The 22,713-nt window shown below is 36.3% G+C and overlaps 1 protein-coding gene across 1 annotated transcript in view; it reads right to left on the bottom strand.

The window, feature by feature from the left end:
* Positions 1 to 17,180: 17,180 nt before the first annotated feature.
* LOC131030870 (serine/threonine-protein kinase BSK5) overlaps positions 17,181 to 22,713 on the bottom strand; it is a 63,960-nt gene continuing 58,427 nt past the window's right edge. Inside the window, exons 8-9 of the mRNA XM_057961817.2 lie at positions 20,008 to 20,121; positions 17,181 to 17,880 (exon numbers count right to left, since the gene is read on the bottom strand). Of these exons, the coding sequence (XP_057817800.1) occupies positions 17,635 to 17,880; positions 20,008 to 20,121 (360 nt within the window). The 3' untranslated portion in view covers positions 17,181 to 17,634. The remainder of the gene's footprint in view (positions 17,881 to 20,007; positions 20,122 to 22,713) is intronic.

Here is a 22,713-nt window from a genome sequence, read left to right as displayed (position 1 = left end):
TGGTTGAATCCTTGTCTTGAATGCAACACCTAGCCTTGAATGGAGACTTAGAATGATCAATTGCTTGAAGGAATGCTTGAATGCTTGAATGTTTGAATATCGTTTCCACGCCTTTCTCCCTCATCCTCAAAATGAGAGAGGAAAAGTAGTTTATATACTTGCCAATTAGGGTTGATAGACTGATTTTCCCGACCTTAGGCCGACCAGGAAATGTTATTTTCCAATTTGCAAACAAAAAGGCTCGAAGTCCCATAGGAGACCGGGCCCAAAATAGGGCCAGGGACCAGGGCGCTGGGCGCCATGGTCCCACCTCCCGAGACAGCAGGGTGCAAGGAGGATCAGGCCAGGGTGCTGAGAAATGCAATTTTTGATGTCATGAACAAGTTTCGGGGTCTCCATTCAAGTTCAGTGTTGCATCGCCATCATGAAGACCCAAATGCAGTCGAAATTGCAAGTGTCGCAATTTTAGGACGCTACACCTGCATATCTCTCTCTAGCTGTATGTATCACTGAGGAGTGCAAGGGGCTAACTAGATGAGTGGGCATCGTGGATGAAGTGTCTGACTGTAGTAGCATGTCCATAAATCCAGTATGGCTCAAATCTCTCAGCTGATCCTCAAATGAGTCCAAACCCTCATCTGTGATATGTACCTGATCAGCTCGTATCTCCTCCTCAAATGAATCCAACCGGCCCTCATCTGTGATATGGAGCTGATCAGCTCGTAGCTCCTCCTCTGCAGCAACAGAGTGATTTGTAGGTGGGTCAGTGCCTGGAGCATGCGTAGAGTGATGAGAATGTTGTTACTGCCTCGGGGTATGCGTCGATGCCACTGTAGCCTGACCATCTCTGAGAATCTCCTCTCTAACATCACCTAATGGTATCCCAAGTCGAGATGAAATAAAACTATAAGCATGTAGTAGGTCCTCAGCTAAATACTGCGACATCTGTACATGTCTACTACCTCCGACTATAGCTGCTACCTCATCTGGGGAGGGGATGCCAGCAGAAATATATCGATCATCTGAATCTGAAGCCCCCCCATGACTAGAAGATGCATGATCTATGGATGATCGCGAACGTGGTCGACTCATCATATATCTGCCCACCCTGTTAGAAGATATGGTGGCTGATGCTGATGCAATCTGTCCAATCCTATCAATTGCTTCTCTCTGAGAAGCAATCACAACGTGATCCGCTATGGGTGCCATGGCTGGGACTACTGCAGAAAATCTCTGGCCAACAAGGTCCCTATGTCTAGGCGGAGCTCTATCACACCTACGATATGCATCTCTATCAGCAATCCTGCCCCTCCCCTGTCCATAATATCCCGGAATATCAAGGTAGTTTGGTTTCATCTGACAATGAACCTTAGCAAATACCTATTGTGCAAAGTATAATGGAATCTGGTCGTTATTAGGATAACGACCATGGGCTGCTAAGAATCATGGGTAAATCAGTGATGCAACCTGTGGGTCGATACATCTGGTAACCTGATATTCCCTCACCTTACTCTTCTCCTGATATTGTGGGAAGCATCTCTCCTTGATGGTCTCCTTCGAGACCACCCCCACCACATTAGCAAAAGAATGAGGACCCCTCACCTCACTCCTCAACTGTCTATATATATCCTCTATAACCTCAGGTGAGAATGAGGTATGAGATGCTAAGGGGTCCCTCAATGTCCGCAAACTGTCAAAAATGGACGTGCACATACTCTTGTACACGCCATCAGTACGAGGGTCATCTAGTATGGCCCTCAACCTATGCAACTCCCGATCACTGTAATGAAAAATAGTAGCAATGTCAGGCAAGGGGGGATCCTGTTGTGGTGGCTCCTGATGTGGAGCCTGCGCAGGTGGATCCTGATGTGGAGCCTGCGTAGGTGGATCCTGATCAGGAGCCTACGCAGGTGGATCCTGATCAGGAGCCTGCGAAGGTATATCCTGGGATGCCATCTATCTAGGTACATGTCATAAAGTTAAAATAAATACGTAAGTAGAGAGAGAGAGAGAGAGATCATTTTCATGAGAGAGAGAGAGAGAGATCATTTTCATTTTCAAAAAATACATGTAAAAATTTCAAATATTTCAGTGAGAGAGAGAGAACATATATTTCAGATCTAGAGATAACATATATTTCAGAGAGATAGAGAGATCTAACATGTGTATATATTTAAATCTTTGACATACATAAAAAATTCAAGAATAGAGAGATCTAACACGTCATATGTTAGGACACTATATGATCCTAAGGACAACATACGACCCCTTAAGACACTATGTGATGGACTAAGGGGTATGTCATTCACACTAGGATTTTATTAGGGGTCATATGTGGTTCTAACCACATATGACCCCTTAGGACACTATATGATCCTAAGGGGAATGTCATATGTATGGTAGGATGTTATAAGGGGTCATATGTGACCTACTAAGGGGTCACACATGTGTTAATGCATGTGTGACCCCTTAGGACACTATATGATCCTAAGGGGAATGTCATATGTACAGTAGGATGTTATAAGGGGTCATATGTGACCTACTAAGGGCTCACACATGTGTCAATGCATGTGTGACCCCTTAGGACCACATACGACCCCTTAAGACACTATGTGATGAACTAAAGGGTATGTCGTTCACACTAGGATTTTATAAGGGGTCATATGTGGTTCTAACCACATATGACCCCTTAGGACACTATATGATCCTAAGGGGAATGTCATATGTACAACAGGATGTTATAAGGGGTCATATGTGACCTACTAAGGGGTCACGCATGTGTTAATGCATGCGTGACCCCTTAGGACCACATACGACCCCTTAAAACACTATGTGATGGACTAAGGGGTATGTCGTTCACACTAGGAATCTATAAGGGAACCACATATGACCCCTTAGGACACTATATGATCCTAAGGGGAATGTCATAGGTACAGTAGGATGTTATAAGGGGTCATATGTGACCTACTAAGGGGTCACGCATGTGTTAATGCATGCGTGACCCCTTAGGACAACATACGACCCCTTAAGACACTATGTGATGGACTAAGGGGTATGTCATTCACAGTAGGATTCTATAAGGGGTCATATGCGGTTCTAAGGGGTCATGCATATGTTATAACACATGCATGACCCCTCAGGACCACATATGACCCCTTATGACACTATGTGATCCTAAGGGGAATGTCATATGTACAGTAGGATGTTATAAGGGGTCATATGTGACCTACTAAGGGGTCATGCATGTGTTAATGCATGCGTGAGCCCTTAGGACCACATATTCAACCCCTTAAGACACATAGGAAATGTCATATGTACATTAGGATGTTATAAGGGGTCATATGTGACCTACTAAGGGGTCACACATGTGTCAATGCATGCGTTAATGCATGCGTGAGCCCTTAGGACCACATATTCAACCCCTTAGGACACAAAGGAAATGTCATATGTACAGTAGGATGTTATAAGGGGTCATATGTGACCTACTAAGGGGTCACACATGTGTCAATGCATGTGTGACCCCTTAGGATCACATACGACCCCTTAAGACACTATGTGATGAACTAAGGGGTATGTCGTTCACACTAGGATTTTATAAGGGGTCATATGTGGTTCTAACCACATATGACCCCTTAGGACACTATATGATCCTAAGGGGAATGTCATATGTACAATAGGATGTTATAAGGGGTCATATGTGACCTACTAAGGGGTCACGCATGTGTTAATGCATGCGTGACCCCTTAGGACAACATACGACCCCTTAAGACACTATGTGATGAATTAAGGGGTATGTCGTTCACACTAGGATTTTATAAGGTGTCATATGCGGTTCTAAGGGTTCATGCATGTGTTATAACACATGCATGACCCCTCAGGACCACATATGACCCCTTATGACACTATGTGATCCTAAGGGGAATGTCATATGTATAGTAGGATGTTATAAGGGGTCCTATGTGACCTACTAAGGGGTCACGCATGTGTTAATGCATGTGTGACCCCTTAGGACCACATACGACCCCTTAAGATGCTATGTGATGGACTAAGGGGTATGTCGTTCATACTAGGATTTTATAAAGGGTCATATGCGGTTGTAATGGGTCACACATGTGTTAAGACACTATTTGATGGACTAAGGGGTATGTCGTTCACACTACAATTTTATAAGAGGTCATATGCGGTTCTAAGGGGTCACGCATGTGTTATAACACATGTGTGACCCCTTAGAACCACGTATGACCCCTTAGGACACTAGATGTGATCCTAAAGGGAATGTCATACATGTACACTACTATGTTATATGTGATCTTCTATGACCTCCTAAGGGAACGTATAGTGTCATATGTGGTCTTAAGGGGTCATGTTGTGCGTGTAATAGGATGTGAAAATGGGTCACATTGTAGAGGAAATTTAATTTGTTTAAATTTGTTATCTAAATTTTCTAATGTTTATTTAAATTAATTTTTCTAACGTTTTTCTTTTTTTGCTAATGTTTTTCTAAGTTCTAATTTACTACAGGTTAGTTTTCTATGTTTTTCATAACAATTTTTTAAAATGTCGAAAAAAATATACATCTATACAATTATGTAATTTTAAAAACAAATTGACACATTTCAATCAAAAAATTAAATTATCAAACATTTTTCTAAAATATTGAAAAACAATAAATTATCAAACATTTTTCTAAAATGTTGAAAAACAATAACTGTATACAATTATTTAATTAAAAAAATAAATTAACAAACAAATTATTTACAAATTTAATAAAAAAAAACATTATTAAACCAAACAAAGGGTTATTTTGTGCACCTGATATAACAAAGGTCGAAAACTGAAATAGGAAAGATGCTAACTGCTGCAGACAAAGTTTGGTGACGTGATGCTGACGACTGGTTCGATCCAACCCCCACCAGACAGAAAAAGTCAAATTTGATAATGACCTTTTAACTATCATTTTTGATATTTATAAATTTAAAAAAAAAACCCTAGCCGAAAAGGGTTCGAGCGAATGGGGGGTTCAAGCGAACCAATTAAAATATTAATATTTTAATGGGTTCGCTCGAACCCAAAAGTTGCGCAATGTTCGAGCGAACCCAAGTCAGAAGGTTGGTTCACTCGGACTGCCAGGGGTAGTTCGAGCGAACATTCCTATTTCGCTCGAACATGGGCAAATCCGAAATTCCCACTTTCGCCAAATTCCTTCGTTGGCAAAAGTGGGAACCAGCTTTGTGAATTCACCCACTGATGACAATAATAAGGTAGGGGATCTAGGTGTGGTGTTTAGTGATGGGGTGGTACAAATTTATTTTCTTAAGAGATAACCCAAGATCATTGATGGCATCATGGTTGACCTTGTGGGTTCACAACAAGGAGAGGAGCACTATTGTGATTTAGAGGTTGGTGGGGTAGAGAGCCTTAGTGTTGAGACTTTTAGCATCACCAAATGCAGAACAATTTGAAAGGTTAGTTTTTGGATATAGATGATGGTGATGAGCATTGCAATCAACCAAGGCATATATTGGATGGGTTTTTAAGCACTAAATAGTTCTTGTTTCTTACCTTTGGCTTTTTGAAATGGTTGAATGGATCGAAATGTTGAGAGGGGGAGTGAATCAGTATTCCCACAGAATCCAAAACTTTCCACAATCTTTAAGCTTTTACTGATCTATTAATTTTCATCAATTAAACTCATCAACGTGAAATAGTAAAATGTAGAATAAACACAACCACGAATGGAACATTGGATTTTATATGTGGAAAATCCAAATGGGAAAAACCACAAATATGTTAGCTCTCAAGATAATATAACTAGTTATATGGTGTTTACAAAAGGGGTGGCTCATTGTCGAATGACTCACTACCAGATTACAAAAAGTGGTTCACTGTCAGAATGCTCACTACAATAGAAAATAGTGAGCATAGGAAAATTGCATCTTCTGATGCATGGGTCAGTTCCAAATTAAGCTAAGATAACAACTTACAAAACTCACAACAGATCCAGTAAAGGATTACTATTGCACTATCTAGAATCACCAGTAGCAAATACGGTAACGGATTACTGCACTACTTTGTCGAACCAATCACTTGTAGTACAACCTGTAAAGGATTACTACAACATTGTCTGCATTCTGACTCTTCTATATACTCCTTCACTCATACAGCTTCTTTTCTCACTACAACTGCTTCAATGTCCACAACTTTGTCATCTGCACACTTCTTACTCTACACACTTTGCTTTCTATATCATACTCTTCACACACTCTTCTCTGTCATTTTCCTACACACCTTCTATATATATATATATGCTCATACACCAAGATAATATGTCAGCCAAACACAAAATGATTTACACAATAATATGCTACTCGGATCAACACATTATCCAATAATGCCTTAACTGAAAACATGATAACAAAGTCGGCCTCCACATGATCTCCTACATGCTTCCTTCACTCATTTCATTTGCCGGTGCACACACCTTAATTACTAAAACAAAACAGGGGTCTACTGGATCCATAGCTACAGACCCATAAACACAAAACTCCAAGCATAGCAACTCCTAACTCCAAAATATGATTACCACAAATGTCAGAACAAACATCATGATAGATACAACAGATACACAGCGGATATGACTGATGCCACTGATACCAAACCTCACACAGCTAATACTAGAACATGATACAAACCAAAAATTAGCACGACTCAGGATTCCGGAGATGAGGATCTTCTGAAAATAACTCCAATAGATTAACTATACCTTATTACTTCATATCACACTGATGCTTGACCAATGATACCAAAACTGCTTCAACAACATACACCATCTGGTCCTAGCCGGATAACCGAGTTTGGCATCAATGACAACAATGACAGTATTCACACAAGTCTAACATAGCTTGCATTTGTCGTTTAGGCAGTAGACCATCATTTAGTTTTGACTACCATGCTAGAGCTTGAGAGGTTAAATTTAAGAGGGATGACAATTACATTCTACAAACTAACCAAATTGTGCAAAACAAACTATAGTAATGGAAAGCCTGTTGGCATTATACACTCAAATGAGAATGGTAGATGTTGTCATTGATGGCAACAAGGTTCAACAAGGTTCTATAGGTTCAACCAGCAATAGACTTCACCTATAGGCACCGACAGATACAATAAGGTTTATTCACATCGGCATCCAGTTTACACCGGCAGCAGATCATATCGGCCTGGAAAGCCAACTTGGCAATAGTATTGTTTATGCGAAATAATTTGTAATGTAAATTATATTTGTATGGCCGACATATTGTATTGTAATGACTCATATATGTATGAGATCTTGTAGGTCATTTGAAATGTAGTAGGTAATGAAATGTGTGTATGTAAGCGGCATATATGATAAGATAGGGATATGATACCGGATAATTGTATATGCACTTTGATGTGTTTATCTTGAGAGCGAATAAGAAGCAGAGTAGATCAAAGACTATTTTGTGTAAGCAGAATCATTTGATAGCATATCGGCTAAGGTTTTTGGCAAAGGTATCAGACAGAGCTTAAATCGGTACTGAATCCAGCATTGCAGATGCTATTTTGAAGCAGTACATTGTTATTGGATTTAACCATCCAATTGTGTAGTCAGTGGGACTCCATTTTTGTTGTTGAGCAGTGAGCTCTAGGTAGTTGGCCTTCCTACATGTGCAGGCCCCTATTGTATTGAGTAATATTTATTCATATTGGCTAGTGAGTAAATATTGTGGGTCACAAATCCCACCAAGGTTTTTCTCTCACCGGGTTTCCTCGCCAAAATATCTATGTTATGGTGTGCATTGATGTTGATTCTTTTGTTTCTCTTTACTGCACTATTGTTTGCTTACCAGTATATTAATTTCAGTTACAAAATTGCAAATAAGTTTAAATCTTTCATCTACCGGTCAAACACTGATCATTGAGTTTTGTTGACATTATGGATCACCTGGACACTTTTAGAAGTGCTTTCAGACCCCTCAATGTTCTCCAAACTTCTTGAAGAGCATGTCCATTTTTAGTAAGTCACTTGATTGGCTCTGATCATCATCCTACATTTTCAGCATAATCCCAATGTGATCAAAATTTGGTTTTGATTCAATTTCATTACTTTCTACAACTTGGATAGTTATTAATCAATTAATTAATATTTCACTAATGTGGTCTAATGTTTATTTAATAAAAGAACTACTTAGTGCAATAACCAATTGGACAGATAATGAAGTGTTTTAAAAGTCGGACACCTAATTGAAAGAGCGTATGCACTAGAAATATTATTATTTTAAAAAAGATCATTTTTTAGGCTAAAAGAATTACAAATTCCCTCCAAAAGAAGAAAAAAATAAAAAAAGAAGAAGAAAGAAGGTGCTGGGGCTCATTTGCGAATATGTTGAAGATTAAACATACTAAAATTCCCTCCAAAAGGAGAGAAAAAAAAAAGAAGGTGGTGCTGGAGCTCATTTGCGAATATGTTGAAGATTAAACATACTAAAATGTTGCCAAATTGAACCTGTGAGTCCTACCAAAATTGTTTGAAGACAAAAACATTCATTTGCTTGTTAGTTTCGGATTTGAAAGACATCCTTAGCAAGGTTTGAGTGGTTCTACTCAGAAATCACCGTTGTTCTTTACAAAGATTCAAGTTTTGGTAATTCATGTGTTTTGATTTTGTTGACATTTTGGAGTGAAGTTTCGAGTTGTTCGTCAAGATTGTTTGATGATTGTGTTAGGCAAAGATCGTATAAAGGTTTTGAAGTTATCCTTTAATATTGTTAGCGTCATTTCCTTGCTATTGCAAACTATATAGATTAGATTTGTGCACATCCCATTTCTGCCTCACAGGTTTAATGCAAGGCTGGCTTGAGGATTTATAAGCATAAAACACCTTGGTCATCATTGAGAGTTTCTTTCCATTTTCTATGGCACCTTCATCATCATTTTTAGATTTGTATGCACTGAAAAAACTAAGATAGATATGTTGATTTTTTGAATTTTTGTTGTTGGTTGCCACTGTTCAACACTATTGCTAGTGTCGGGTGTGATTGGAAAACTTATTTGCCCATTTCCTTGCATTATCAGTGTTTAGTGGAGTTAGGCATTTATAAGGTTGTTTGACAACATTTAAAAGGTGATATTTGCTATTTGGAAGGGGTTTTGAAGGGTTATTCATAGTTGTTATAACTTACAAAACTATAATATAACAAACATTACAATGCCTTCTATCATATCAAACTTGCAAGTTGAAGTTGTTTTTTCGGTGGTGAGTGTATCTAACACTTATGATCAATGGTAGGAGATGTAATTTTTCCTATTAAGAGGTGTTCCATGGTGATTTGAGTGGTTGTTTAACCTGTAACAGCCCTACATCAGACTTGCAACTAAAGTTTTTAGACCTATCAGAGCCCAAACAAACATACATGTTATACATATTTATCATCATATCAATGAATTTGGAGTGTTGGGGTTGTTACTTTGGATGTTAAATCAATTGAAGGTCATTTGAGTGTGTGGGTTGGCAATTGGGAGCTAATTAGATGATATTTCTAATTGTTGTGTGTGAAAACAAGATTACAATCTACTTTCAAACCTATTGTTGCCTTTTAGGATCATCTATTTAAGATAAAACAATAATCATTTCCATTTGGGTGTTGTTTATTGCATTATGGGCAATTTTGTGAAGTAATTTTAACAATGATATTTTGTTTCAAAGCTTTGTATGAGTAATGTAAAGCCTTTTAACACTTGTAATAGTGAATGTATAATTATTGTTGTGTTTATATTGATTTTCTTGTTGTAAAAAAAATTATAAAGTGGTTATTATATTAAAGCATTTATTTTTTGTATTTCAAGCAATGGGATTAAGACATCATAATCTTGTGTTGTCATATATCTCAACCTTGCCTATATATACAAGGATTTCTCATTGTAAAATAATATAATCAATCTTGTATGCATTGTATCATTTTTGGCAAAAATAGCATGATCAATTCTTCTCTCTTGAAAGGAAGGGGATTGATGTTGTAGAGATTCCTTGGCTAATATGAATCCTTTTGATTTCTCTTATAATCTATACAACAATCATCTAAAAAGATATATGAAATTAACATAATAATTATTAAAAAAAAATCATAAAATTTCATACGACAAGATCACATATAATAATGTGAGTTTTACAAATTGATCAATAAAAATAACATGAATCAAAAAGAAACATATTCATGTTCTAAAAAAGGCATTTGAAATTAAAGCGAATGGAAAATATTAAGCATGTCAGATATAATGCATGCAAATGCTTGTTCTAAATGCATAAAACTCATGATTGAGTTGAGTTTGTTAGCTTAACAAGTTGCCAACTTCCACTTTCTATGATTGGCACCTCGTTGATAATGAAAGATTGTAAACATCTTTGAAACTTTACTTTCTAACGCTATAACTTCACTTCTTGAGAAGCACCCCTTGGATTAACTCCTTGCATATTAAAAATTTTAAGTTTTTGAAGTCTACAATGAATCTCCCTTGGATTCTGATATATTTGTCATCATAAAAACTAAAACCTTCTTGATGCCTTATTTAACTCTAATAGTGGTTAAACCAGAACATAAAACTAGATAAATTCAAATATGATGTTCCTATCTTGTCTTGTGCTTTATTTTTTGTGTTGAACCGTGCTTTATTTTTTGTGTCAAACTCTGTTACATTTGCATTCCCTCAATATGCATTATGATAGTTCCATCTTTTATCTATGACATTATAAATGAACATATTTGGTCTAATGATAAATACATCTCTATAACTAATTTTGCTTGTTTGAACTAAATTGGTATACTCGTGTATTATACATAGTGTAACTAATACTCGCATGTTACAATAAATTTTAAGATCTAAAATCAAAATCCATCATTGGAAAGATGTTATTGTTAGTTTCTCTCTAACACACACCCACATATATATGCATATACCCTTGCATTTATTTTGCAAACTTCTCAAAATAAAAATTGGTTCACATTTGCTAAATCAACTTCATAATTGTTCTCATCATAATTATCCATGTTCATTTTATGTTCCTCAACTCTCTTATATCTTGATGATGGATCACAGAGTGTGATTCGAAACATTGATGCAAATACTATTAAACAATCTAATCCAGAAATCTTGTAGCAAATCATGTCCATTGTATTTTTAAGTATTGTTTTCTACATTTCATGATGTCTTACCATTAGAGTTATTAGTGGTTGAAGTGATTATGGATCCATCCTCATTTTGAGATATTTTTACAATACCAGTTCATAAAATAAGTCATGTGTATTGTAGTTCTTTACATTTTGTTGCAAAATAGGTTTCTCAAATCTCAATTAATTATGATGACTTCGACATTAGCAATTCCTTGTATAGGCATAATTTCAACCATTTGGGACTTGGTGGCAGCATTCAAGTTATAGCCATTAGTTGCTTATTCACATCTTGGTCCAAGTTGTAAAGGAATCTTCTCAAAATGAGGTTCCTTAGATAGTTGTTCCAAGGAAAATAGATCATCAATGACATAAAATGCCATTACCATTGAGTAATTTAACTTGTTACTATAAGTGTAGCCTATTTCACTCATTTTGTGAATTCAAGGGCAACCAAGTAAAATACTACAAGACAAAAAAAAATTATATCTTCAACTATTTTTGGACATATATAGCAATAATTCCTATGCTAATAATAAGAATTTGTAAACTTTTGTTATAGCAATGACACAATGTCCTAATTTTGATGGTTTTGATATTTAAAGCAGCAAAACAATGTATACAAATAGTCCATAGGCAGCTTTAAAAAATAGAAAGCAAAACAAAGGTGTTGACCCTATACAAACTCATGTCAATCAAGCAATTAATAGCAGGTCACAAGACCATTGTTAGCAACAGACCTCCAACAACACACTAGTTAGCAGGTCACAAGACCATTGTTAGCAACAGACCTCCAACAACACACTAGTCAAGGAAGAGTTTGGGAGGTGGGGAAGAATTATCTTTTCACCTACAACAACAATCCAAGCAATACTATTGTTAGGAGCATCATTACTAGTGGGATCAAGGGGGGAAATCCCCTTAGAGGGTATGTCAACACCTAGAGCAAACTATTGACCAACCATCAAAGGTTACTGCAAAACAAGAGCATCACAAGTAAGAACCTCGAAGCCAGAGGAAGCCACACCAGAAACAAGAGGGGGAGTAGGATCCAAGAGGGCAAAGGAGGCCTCAACAGCAATAAGAGGCACAACCTCATCACAAGAGGAGTCATCAACATGTGAAGAGTTTATCAAAATCGTAAGCCTCGATAGTCAAATGATCACCACTAGTGTCCTTCCACCAAGTAGCAGCACCTTTATAGCAAGAAAGAACAATTCGCAGCTAAGTGAATTGAGAAGCATCTATGACAACAAAAGGGGAGGCCCTCATAATCTAGTGATTGAGTCCATGGCCTATCCCCAACCATAAGAACCGCATTCACAGGGAGGCAAGAGATGTCAATGTCAATTAAAATGCAAATAAAAGTAGAATGGCCCAAAAAGAGGTGGTATCACCAACCTTCAAAAAGTGACTGATAGATTTGCCAATGGCCTCATAACAAGAATGCTCCCAAAAATGAAGAGGACGCACATTGAGGGATTCAGTACAAGAGTATTAAGAGAAGTTGTCCAAGGTTTGACCGAAAGAGAGTTAACTCCCCAAGCCCACAACTTGCTTAACACCAAGTCACGATCATCAGAAGAAGCAAAGGAAGCAATTAGAAAACCCTTAGCACAAAGCAAAAGCTCAATATTACCAGCAACCAATGGCTTCCAAGAATCACTCACCCAACGATGTAAATTTGGGAGGGAAGGCCAGAGCCCAGCTAATCTGCACACCAACCCACAACATTGGTAGAAAGCAACATTTTCTACCACATCTTGGGCACAAACCACAACAGGGGAGGTCTTGGCACAAGGAGAAAGACGAGATTTCCCTTTGGGAGAATGAGCAGCAATAGATCTGACAACACGAACAAAGCTCTGCCCACCAGTAGTAGAAAAAGGCCCAAGAAGGGGGACACCAACACCCGCAAAAGCCTTGGCCGGACCACCATCAGCAGCAGCAACACCTAACCCAACCACAGCTAGGGGTGAGAGAAGGCAAACCCACAACCTGGGAGGCAAGAGTAACACCCACACAAACACCCAAAAGCACAAGAGGGGTAGGTTGAGGAGCCGCACAGCCAGCACAACAAAAGCCCACAGACTTGGGCGGGTGAGTCATTGTGCAAGCGACAGCATCATCCACATACAAGTTTGAAAACTTGGGCGGGAGAGTCGTTGTGTAGGCAGCCGCATCTTCCATGTCCTCGTGCATTGATGGCATGAGAAACACTATATGACTAAAATGTTACCTCTTAACATTATTTGATGTTATAACCTAGCTTTTACATGCAATTTAGAGAAGCTACACACATACCAACCACATTGTCAATCAATGGAAACAATTTAAAAGAAAGGGTAGCTGGGCCATAATCTTAAATAAATTGCATTAGGAATCATATGATTTGTATGAAAAGCAATAGACAATTGTGGCAATGCAATGGGATTTATATGAGCAATATTTATTTGGAATTCAGGCGAACCAAGATAGTAGGTTCTTGACCAAGCGTTGCAGGAGAATTGGCCATTACTTAAGATGTGCAACACTTTACCAATGACAAATACGCAAGCGTTCATGAGTTTGCAAACAGATTTCTTAGAGTTGAACCTGGCTAATCAATTATATTCTGTAGACCTGATTCGGATTGACAACTTGCTCTACTGGTTCTAGCAACCTCAAAGCTATGTTATATAATAATGTCATATCTTCGTCGGAACTTAGCTAATAGCCACAGAAGACTGACTGGATAAATTCATTTAATAGTCTTGTTTTTTAAATCATTTCTCATGATAAATTCATCACTTCCTATATTTTCCTTGGGTTTTCCAACGGTTAAATTTTTTGATGTACATTCAATTAGACAAACCTGCCATTCAATTTTTCCTTTGTTGTTTTTCTCCCCCTCATGGTAGGGAATTATTATGTCCATCTCTCTGTTTTGGGCAAGAAGGTCTTTCTTTAACCTTGGAACTCATTTAGCGTGAAGCTTTATATATAGATTCTATTTTCTTTGGCATGTCAATAATTTTCATGTCAAAACTATTGGCAACATTTTGGTAGCCAATTTGCCCCTCTTCTGTGTGCAAAATCCTTGCTATAAGCGCACAAAAACTCTTATTAGATAACCCAAGGTTGCAAACATAATCATAAGCAGTAACCTTCCGTGTTTAACTTTGCCCATTCTCAAAAAATACACCATCTTCCATGATGCTTGCTTAAACCCAGACCTATGGCCATACAACAGAACGTTCAAGTTTGAGTCACATAACACAATAAATCAAGGATGCAACCTTGAAAATGTGATTAAAACCTTCAGGTGAAAAATCTAATAGCTAATACATAAATTATTATTCACTCCATCAGGCTTAATTTGAATCGCGATCTGACTATCATTTATTTCTCTGAAGTTTAAACATCTTAATCAAATTATTACACTCCAAATTCCCATAACCATGGTTATTAAGTATTCAGAGGAAAAAACAAATGAATGCAAATTACTCATAATCTCTTTGCAGACATCCTTCAACTATGGTCTTATGTAAACACTTGTGTCAAACAAGTATAACCTTATAAAGATAAGGTTTAGTCATACTCGTTGCATGAATGTAAAGGCTTTTTTCATTGGTCAATTACGATTTGCTTATGTCAGACCTTGCACATACCTGCCTATGCTTCGACTATGAGATGTAAATGCCCTACCCTGTCTTGATTGATTCTGGACCTCCAAAAACTAAGAACATTTTTCTATGGCAAAATCTTCTTATTTTGAGCTAATATGAGCATGCTCTAAAACAATGAAAAGAAAGGCCAATATAACATAATCAATATCCTTTAACCATGGCATAGCAATCAACAGATTGAAATGATATAGATTAGGGCTAGCATATAAAGCCAAAGTTGCATGGACACGGATATATATATATGGATACAGTATCAGATAAGGATATGGCCATTTTTTAAGACCCCCAATATGGATATGTCTGGATGACATTCATAAAAAACACACACACATATTTAACACAAACTTTTAAGTTATTAGAGGAGATTTTCATTACTTTAAGAGCAATATAGACACATAATTGCTACATAAATAATTATAAATTGATTTAACAATTTACAATATGCAAATATACAAACCAAAATCTACAATTAAATTAACAATAATGTAAGTTAAATCTAAATTAAAATAGAATAAAGTAATATTTAAATATAATTTTTTTTAATCTACATACATTGAAAACTAATGATCTAAACTTCTTTTTTTAAAACTCACCCACTTTTAATTTTCTAAATCTTGATTAAAAATGAAAAGCTACAATAAAATAAGTAAATTTAAATTTAAATAATATTAAAATTTATATCTTAATAATTTAATAAAGATAAATAATAAAATATATATTAATAAATTTTATTTATATTTAAAGAATAGTTTTTATTTTTTTTAAATCGCATTTAAAAACATAATATAAATATTAAATTATAAACAATTAATATTTTTAAATCTATAAAAACTTAAAACGCCAAAAACAATTGTAGGATTTTGTTGGAAGAAGACCAAAAAATGGGTCACTGAAATAGAAAAATATTTCATCTGTCTTCCTCATTTGATGTAAGTTTTGTCTATACTCAAAAAAATTGCAGCATTAAAGTTTTTTTTTTAATTTAGGAAGATTTACATCAGATGTTTAAAAACTCAAATCACGAAGTATCCAGCTCGGCTATAAAATCAGGGTTTCTTGGGTATGTGTGGATACAGTATCTGGCGCATATCCACACCGTATTGGATACAGGGATACGTGCAACTAGTGAGGGGCAGAGGTGTATACGGCTACTTTGTATAAAGCATAAATGAAAAGTATTCATCCCTAATACTAAGATTGATGCACTGACGTCTTCCTTGTTGAGTAGGAGCAGCCATGTATTTGGGGGTGAAGTGGATTAAAGTGATTTACAAGTGTAAGGATATTCCCAATGATCAAGGTACACAGTTTGCTCATCACATTGTAGGAGACAGACTTAATCTTGATTTTTTAACTGCTGTTTGAATATAGGATGCAAAATGATTTAGAGTTGCTATTGCTCAACTGGAGGCAGATTGTGAATCAGGGATGCTTTTTGAGTGATCCTGGCTTTTTAATACACCACATGTATCCATAACTTGCAAATAGGGCAATGTATTCATCTGTAACAAATTCGTCAGCTGTCACTAAAAGATAACCGACAAGTTTGTCACATGTGCATCCTAGAGGGTCAAAAGATGTGTCTTAAGTACTTAAAGAACGTGTGATTTAATGATATTACAAAATGAAAGGGTACTTGGGCAAAAGGCAATTCCTAAAAGGAAGCTAGATGCCTAAGAGGCTCTGGCCCCAGGTACAACAAGACTGAACATGCAAATTTGCAATCTTCCTTAATAATCAGTATTTGTATATGTAGCCAAATTTTGGAATAAAAAAATTTAGAATACTGATTTCTTCTTCATTATCAATCATTTAATATAAAATCCAACATCAACATGTCAACAAGCAGATGATCAACATATATATTTTATTCACTATATATTGTCTTGAAACTAATATTTCTGTCAGCAACAATGGACATATAAGCTAGGAATAAAATAAAGTCATCAAGAACTGGTGAGGAGCAGTGTAAAGTTTAAAACATTGTCACTAACTTCTTGAAGGAATTTGCAGTAGGAAATCCAAATAGCTAGCACCTAGAATTGAAATATGATCACAGATGCACACAGGTCAGGGCTCAATGAATGTCTGAAGACTCTGAACTATTATCCTTCAATAAAGACGAAGCCAAATTGCATGCTTCATCTCGCCTATGCAATCCATCTTTGTTTAGATTAATCAGTATAGAACCGTATGAAATAGTATTTCTTTCAACCAGATAAAGTCATGTTAATTGATGAATGAAAAAATAAATCCCTACATATTTTCTTTTTGCTAACAGGCATGTTGACTGAACTAACTTGCTACAAATTTCTATACATAGTTTGCATTTAATTAACAATTTGACTCTGCTTTATTCACATAAATAATCTTTTCTAGAAAGTTACAGTTTAAAATTATGTTGCTGGCAATTTGCATGTATCTGAGCAAGTACAAGGCAACTTTTTAATAAACTTCTGATACACTTGAAAAAGTATAAAACTTACAGAAAGCATTCAAAAACATCAGCCAAACTTCACACCATCACAGTTCCAGAACACTTGATTTCTGTATTAAAACTCGCTCTATACAAATCACCTGAGGCCGTAGACAAGACTCCAGAATCCCAACAAGGTTGGCATCAATAATTGACTTTGAGAATAGGAGAACCATCAAAATGAATTGATGCTGGCATCACTAGGAAGCAAGCAGGCAGCTTGTTGACCTACATGCCTCCAGCTTGTACACTGCACACACAATCGTGGATTTTGATCATGTCATGAATCTAATCCTGTTCACCATCTTTACCCAGTACTTTGCCTTTTTGCTTCAATTGCTGCACCCTCCCTCAGCATTTCTTGTGCATCACGTGTCATCCCAAGGCTAGTAAGGGCAGCAGCTTGAAGATAAAATGCTGTTGGCCAATCTGGGTAGACAACCTGCGCTTGCATAGCATCACCAAGAGCTTCTTGTGCCATGTCACTCAGAAGATAAGATAAACTACGTCTCGCAAGGACCGTTGGTGATACCATTGTTCCAACTTCAATGAACTGAAAATGACAATATCAAGCATTAACATCAGGTTTTAAAAAGAAAATAAGCTACAATTAGATCTACTGGCTAGGTTCACAAGTAATACTTTTTATAAACCTTTGATTTTCCAACTGAAATATTTAAATGATATAATGATGCTGATATACAGATATGTTGTCTTTTCATTTATCCAGAAATTTTCTAAGATAAATTTTATGATAAAAACATAATACTGATCTTTAAGGCCTCAGGCATTAGAAAATCAATTTACATAATATATGCAAGTTGATCAATCAGCCATTAATTTGTGAAAACATTTTTGGTTCAAGAAAACTAAACAATTTGAATGGACATAAAATATCTAAGAACTTAATTTCCAACAATCTTATTAATCCTCTTAGAAAATATTTGACTTCCTAATCAGACCAACCTCCACAAGTTCAACTTTATCTAGTTATTCATTTAACCATGGCAGTCTTCTTTAAATGTTCAAAATATTTATGCCAGAGAAATTTCCAACCAAAAATAAAAAACCTATACAAATGGAATAAAATTTTAAAACAAATATAAATTGTTCCCAATTTTTCCCAAAAAACTGAAGCTCTATGTCAATATTGCTTTTCATGGTTTGCATTGACAACCTTGAAATTAACAGAAAACAACTTACATGAAATATACAATCCACATAGATTTAAATCAGCGTACTACTTTGTTTAGACACTTGATTTTCCAATATAAATACTTAAATGATAGAATTATACTGATATACAGAAAAGTTGTCTTTGACTTTCATTTATCCAGATATTTTCGAAGATAAATGTTATGACAAACACCTAATAAAGATCTTTTCAAGGCCTAAAGCATTAGAAAATCAATTTACATAATGTGTTCAAGTTGATCAATCAGTCAATTCTAAATTTGTGAAAATTCATTTGTCAAGAAAACTATGGAAGAATTTGAATGGACCTAGATTATCTAAGAATTTCATTCCAACAACAAAATTGCATGGACATGGAAATATATGAATACAGATACTGATATTTTTCAACACCCCCTAATATGAATACAGCAGGATATGCTAGTTTCTTAACACACCTATAAGCTATAAGAGAAGATTTCATTACTGAAGTTAAGAAATATGTTACTCATTGTAACTATATTCCAGTGTTTCACGGAGATGCGTGCCCCCCCCCAAAAAAACCCATATTCCCCGTGGGGGGATGTTTCTGAAACTTGGAGACTTGGGGGAAACGTCCCCCGACAGCACCACCATCTCTGTCAGGGACACCACTGGGTCGCTTGCTATATGGCACAGGCCATTACATATTGATTGCAACCTTTAACTTTGTAACTAGTTGGCCTTTCATGGGGCACTCAAGGAGATGTTACATTGCAGATTTTGCCTTGAAGATTTTAATTGACCTCTATTTTTATAACAGCACCGCTCCCCCACCACTGCTCTGACACTGTCCCCCACCATCCCCTCACTGTCCCCAAGTTTAGGCTCTTGGTCCCCACGTCCCGTTATCAGGAAACTGTGGAACATTGCTATATTCCAAAATGTTTATACTAATAGATATAATTTTGTCATCCAAACAAACACATCGATACAATCATACACTATATGATATAATTTTGGACAATATTTTATAATCTCTGTATTTGGTTGTAAATAGGGCTCAGATGCTCGGCTTCTCTGAAAGAGGACTGATCTTCTCTCCCTCATTTTGACTATTTTGGATCTTCTCTATCCGGATGCTACCTTGTATCTCTTTCTATTATATTAATATAATTGTAGTTCAGGCCTCTTGCCTTCTTTCAAAAAAGAAAAAAAATGGACAATATTTGACTTCCTAATCAGACCCTACGTTAGTTCAACTTTAGCTAGTTAATGCTTAATCATGACATTCTTCTAGGGATGTTTGAAACATTTGTCCAAATATTTATGTAGGTGAAAAGTTTGATATAATAATGGCAACTTGCCACATGAACATGCTAAGCTGAAAGTGTAAATGCACTATTGCTTAAATGCTTAAATGATAAACCAGCATAGTATAGGGATTACATTTATTCAATTGATAATCACACTACTTGCAAAGAAATAAGTATAAGTAGATTTGATAGAAGAAAAAGGAGTATGGCACCTGAGAATAGCAGTCAATTGCAGTCACAAAATCTTTTCCTCGAAAAGCAGCATCTCCCTGCTTCTTTGAATTCAAGGTCTCCTGCATTTGTTTGGTCCACATCTGAAATGAAAGCTACAAAAGCATCGTGTTGTGGAAAATTAGTAATATTAAGAAAACTTGGGTGTCTCAAGTACTTTTAAAGAGGCTTTAAGCACAGTAATGACATGCCTTGAATCTTTGTTTATGCCATTCAAAACAGTTCTGAGAAAGCTTAAGCAATAACATGAGCTTCAATTCAACAGATAACAAACTTTTGGGCACATATTTTTTTATTCCATTAGAGACCACAAATACATAATTCATATTAGGGGAGTCTTCAGGCTCAGAAGCATAACTTCTACATAGACCTTGTTAAGGTGAGCAAGACTAGGATTGACTATTATGTTAATTTAATACTGCAAAGTAGGGACAACAAAGTGTACATGTATCCACAATTGTGCATTTGTCAGAATGAGCATGATAAGCAGCAGCCTAGCGAGTTGATATGTAAAAGAGATCTGCTATTATTATCGTATAATGATAATCATTCTAAGAATTATCATAGTTTGAAAGTGAATGATTACAAAAGAAAAAATCTTGTGTCTTGTGATGTTTACTATAGATTGCCATCAGATTATATGGTACAATCAAAAATACTATTGGAAGAAACTACTTGTAGTAAAACCAGTCACAATCTCTAGAAACCCTGGAGAACACAAAACTCAGTTCCTAGAATCCAATGTCAAGCTTTGCAGGATGAAACTTCCAAACAGAACAAAAGAACTATTTATCCCAGAGTCTTAGAAAGAACTCATTCACAAAAGCATATTCAGAAAACTCAATAAAAATAATCAGATCAAATCTTTGAGACTAGAGAGGATCATATGGTTGCCTAGTTTCTACAACACATGTCACTAGCTTCTACTATTAAATAACTCCCATTTGCGGAAACAGGATTTCCACATAAATATTGACAGAGATTCTGGGATAGTTGAACTCTCATGGGTGCAAACAAAAGAACTATTTATCCCAGAGTCTTAGAAAGAACTCATTCAGAAAAGCATATTCAGAAAACTCAATAAAAATAATCAGATCAAATCTTTGAGACTAGAGAGGATCATATGGTTGCCTAGTTTCTACAACACATGTCACTAGTTTCTACCATTAAATAACTCCCATTTGCGGAAACATGATTTCCACATAAATATTGACAGAGATTCTGGGATAGTTGAACTCTATCCCAGAGTCTTAGAAAGAACTCATTCAGAAAAGCATATTCAGAAAACACAATAAAAATAATCAGATCAAATCTTTGAGACTACAGTGGATCATACGGTTGCCTAGTTTCTACAACACATGTCCCTAGTTTCTACCATTAAATAACTCCCATTTGCGGAAACATGATTTCCACATAAATATTGACAGAGATTCTGGGATAGTTGAACTCTCATAGGTGCCTAGTGATTTCAAAAGCTGTAATGTAGTTTCCTATTGCACTAACTCTTTCTTGCAAGAAGTACACATGCCAATCATTTTCTTACAATGAGGGGAACCAAAATGCAGACCAACACCATGCCTAGCCATGAGAGATGAAGGGTAACAGAAGTCAAGAAAAAGGAAAAACAAGAGTCAACAAAGTCAATAAAATATTACAAATAAGAGTTTACAAAGTCAATATAAAATTATAATATATACCTATTGAGCTGATTGGATGAATATGGAAAAGAGAAGCAGAAATACCACAAAAAGGAGAAAAGACACGCTGGCTCTGCCTAGCAAAATACAAAGAATTCCCGCAGTTTTCTGCTGCGACCATAGGACTCACAGCTCCCTGACATGCCCTACTGATGAGCCATCAATTCTGAAAAAACCCTCCACATGGGCATCTCAAAAAATTCACTGTGTTTTAAATGTCCATCACATAAAAACAGTGAGAGTGGAGGGAATCACAAAGTTTTAATTCATGATAAAACCTAGTTTAGAACCCTGGACAAACCCAAGGCCATCCCAGACTCATATTTGGACCCAACATATACACAGGGTCAAACAGCTGAACCCAGTAACATAGCCATAAACCATCAAATGAATGCATTTTCTTTGTGTAAGAGCAGCTTATACTCCATCTCATCCACAAATAATCACAAGTTTGATTGCTGTACTTTCTCCTTCTTGGGGAGTAAGGTAGACCTGATAACAGTTTTTGTTCAAAAGGAGGTCGCATTTTAGGATATCAATTATCATCCCCACGGACCTGTTTTTGCCAATCGAAACAGCAGACTTGGATGTGGCAGAGTTTAGATGCTTTGAGAAGGCCGTGACCCCTTAAAGGTGATGGGATCTTAGTGGGGGCAAGGGTGCAGAGGGAGGAAGGCGGGAAGAGCACTGTTATTTCCACAAAGAATCTTACATACAAGAAAGCCAAATGACAATCATAATTAACTAGATGAAATACCACTACTTAAATAGTTTAAGATCCTTTAATGGATGTACTTATTGGCTCCTGTTCATCTAATTTGCTCACTCATGGACATTCATTTATTTATTTCTTCTTGCTTTCTTTATTATTTCTCAAAACATATGACATATTTCAATATAGCAACTTTGTTTACTGGCTGGATATTTTCATTTGTGAGAACATCAACAATATGTATATAATTGCAGTTTGGTCCTGTAATTAAACAAGGC

Source organism: Cryptomeria japonica, chromosome 4 (assembly GCF_030272615.1).
Source record: "Cryptomeria japonica chromosome 4, Sugi_1.0, whole genome shotgun sequence".
Taxonomy (NCBI): domain Eukaryota; kingdom Viridiplantae; phylum Streptophyta; class Pinopsida; order Cupressales; family Cupressaceae; genus Cryptomeria; species Cryptomeria japonica.
Note: the sequence above shows the minus strand (reverse complement) of the source record. Positions and strands in the feature narration are given on the sequence as shown.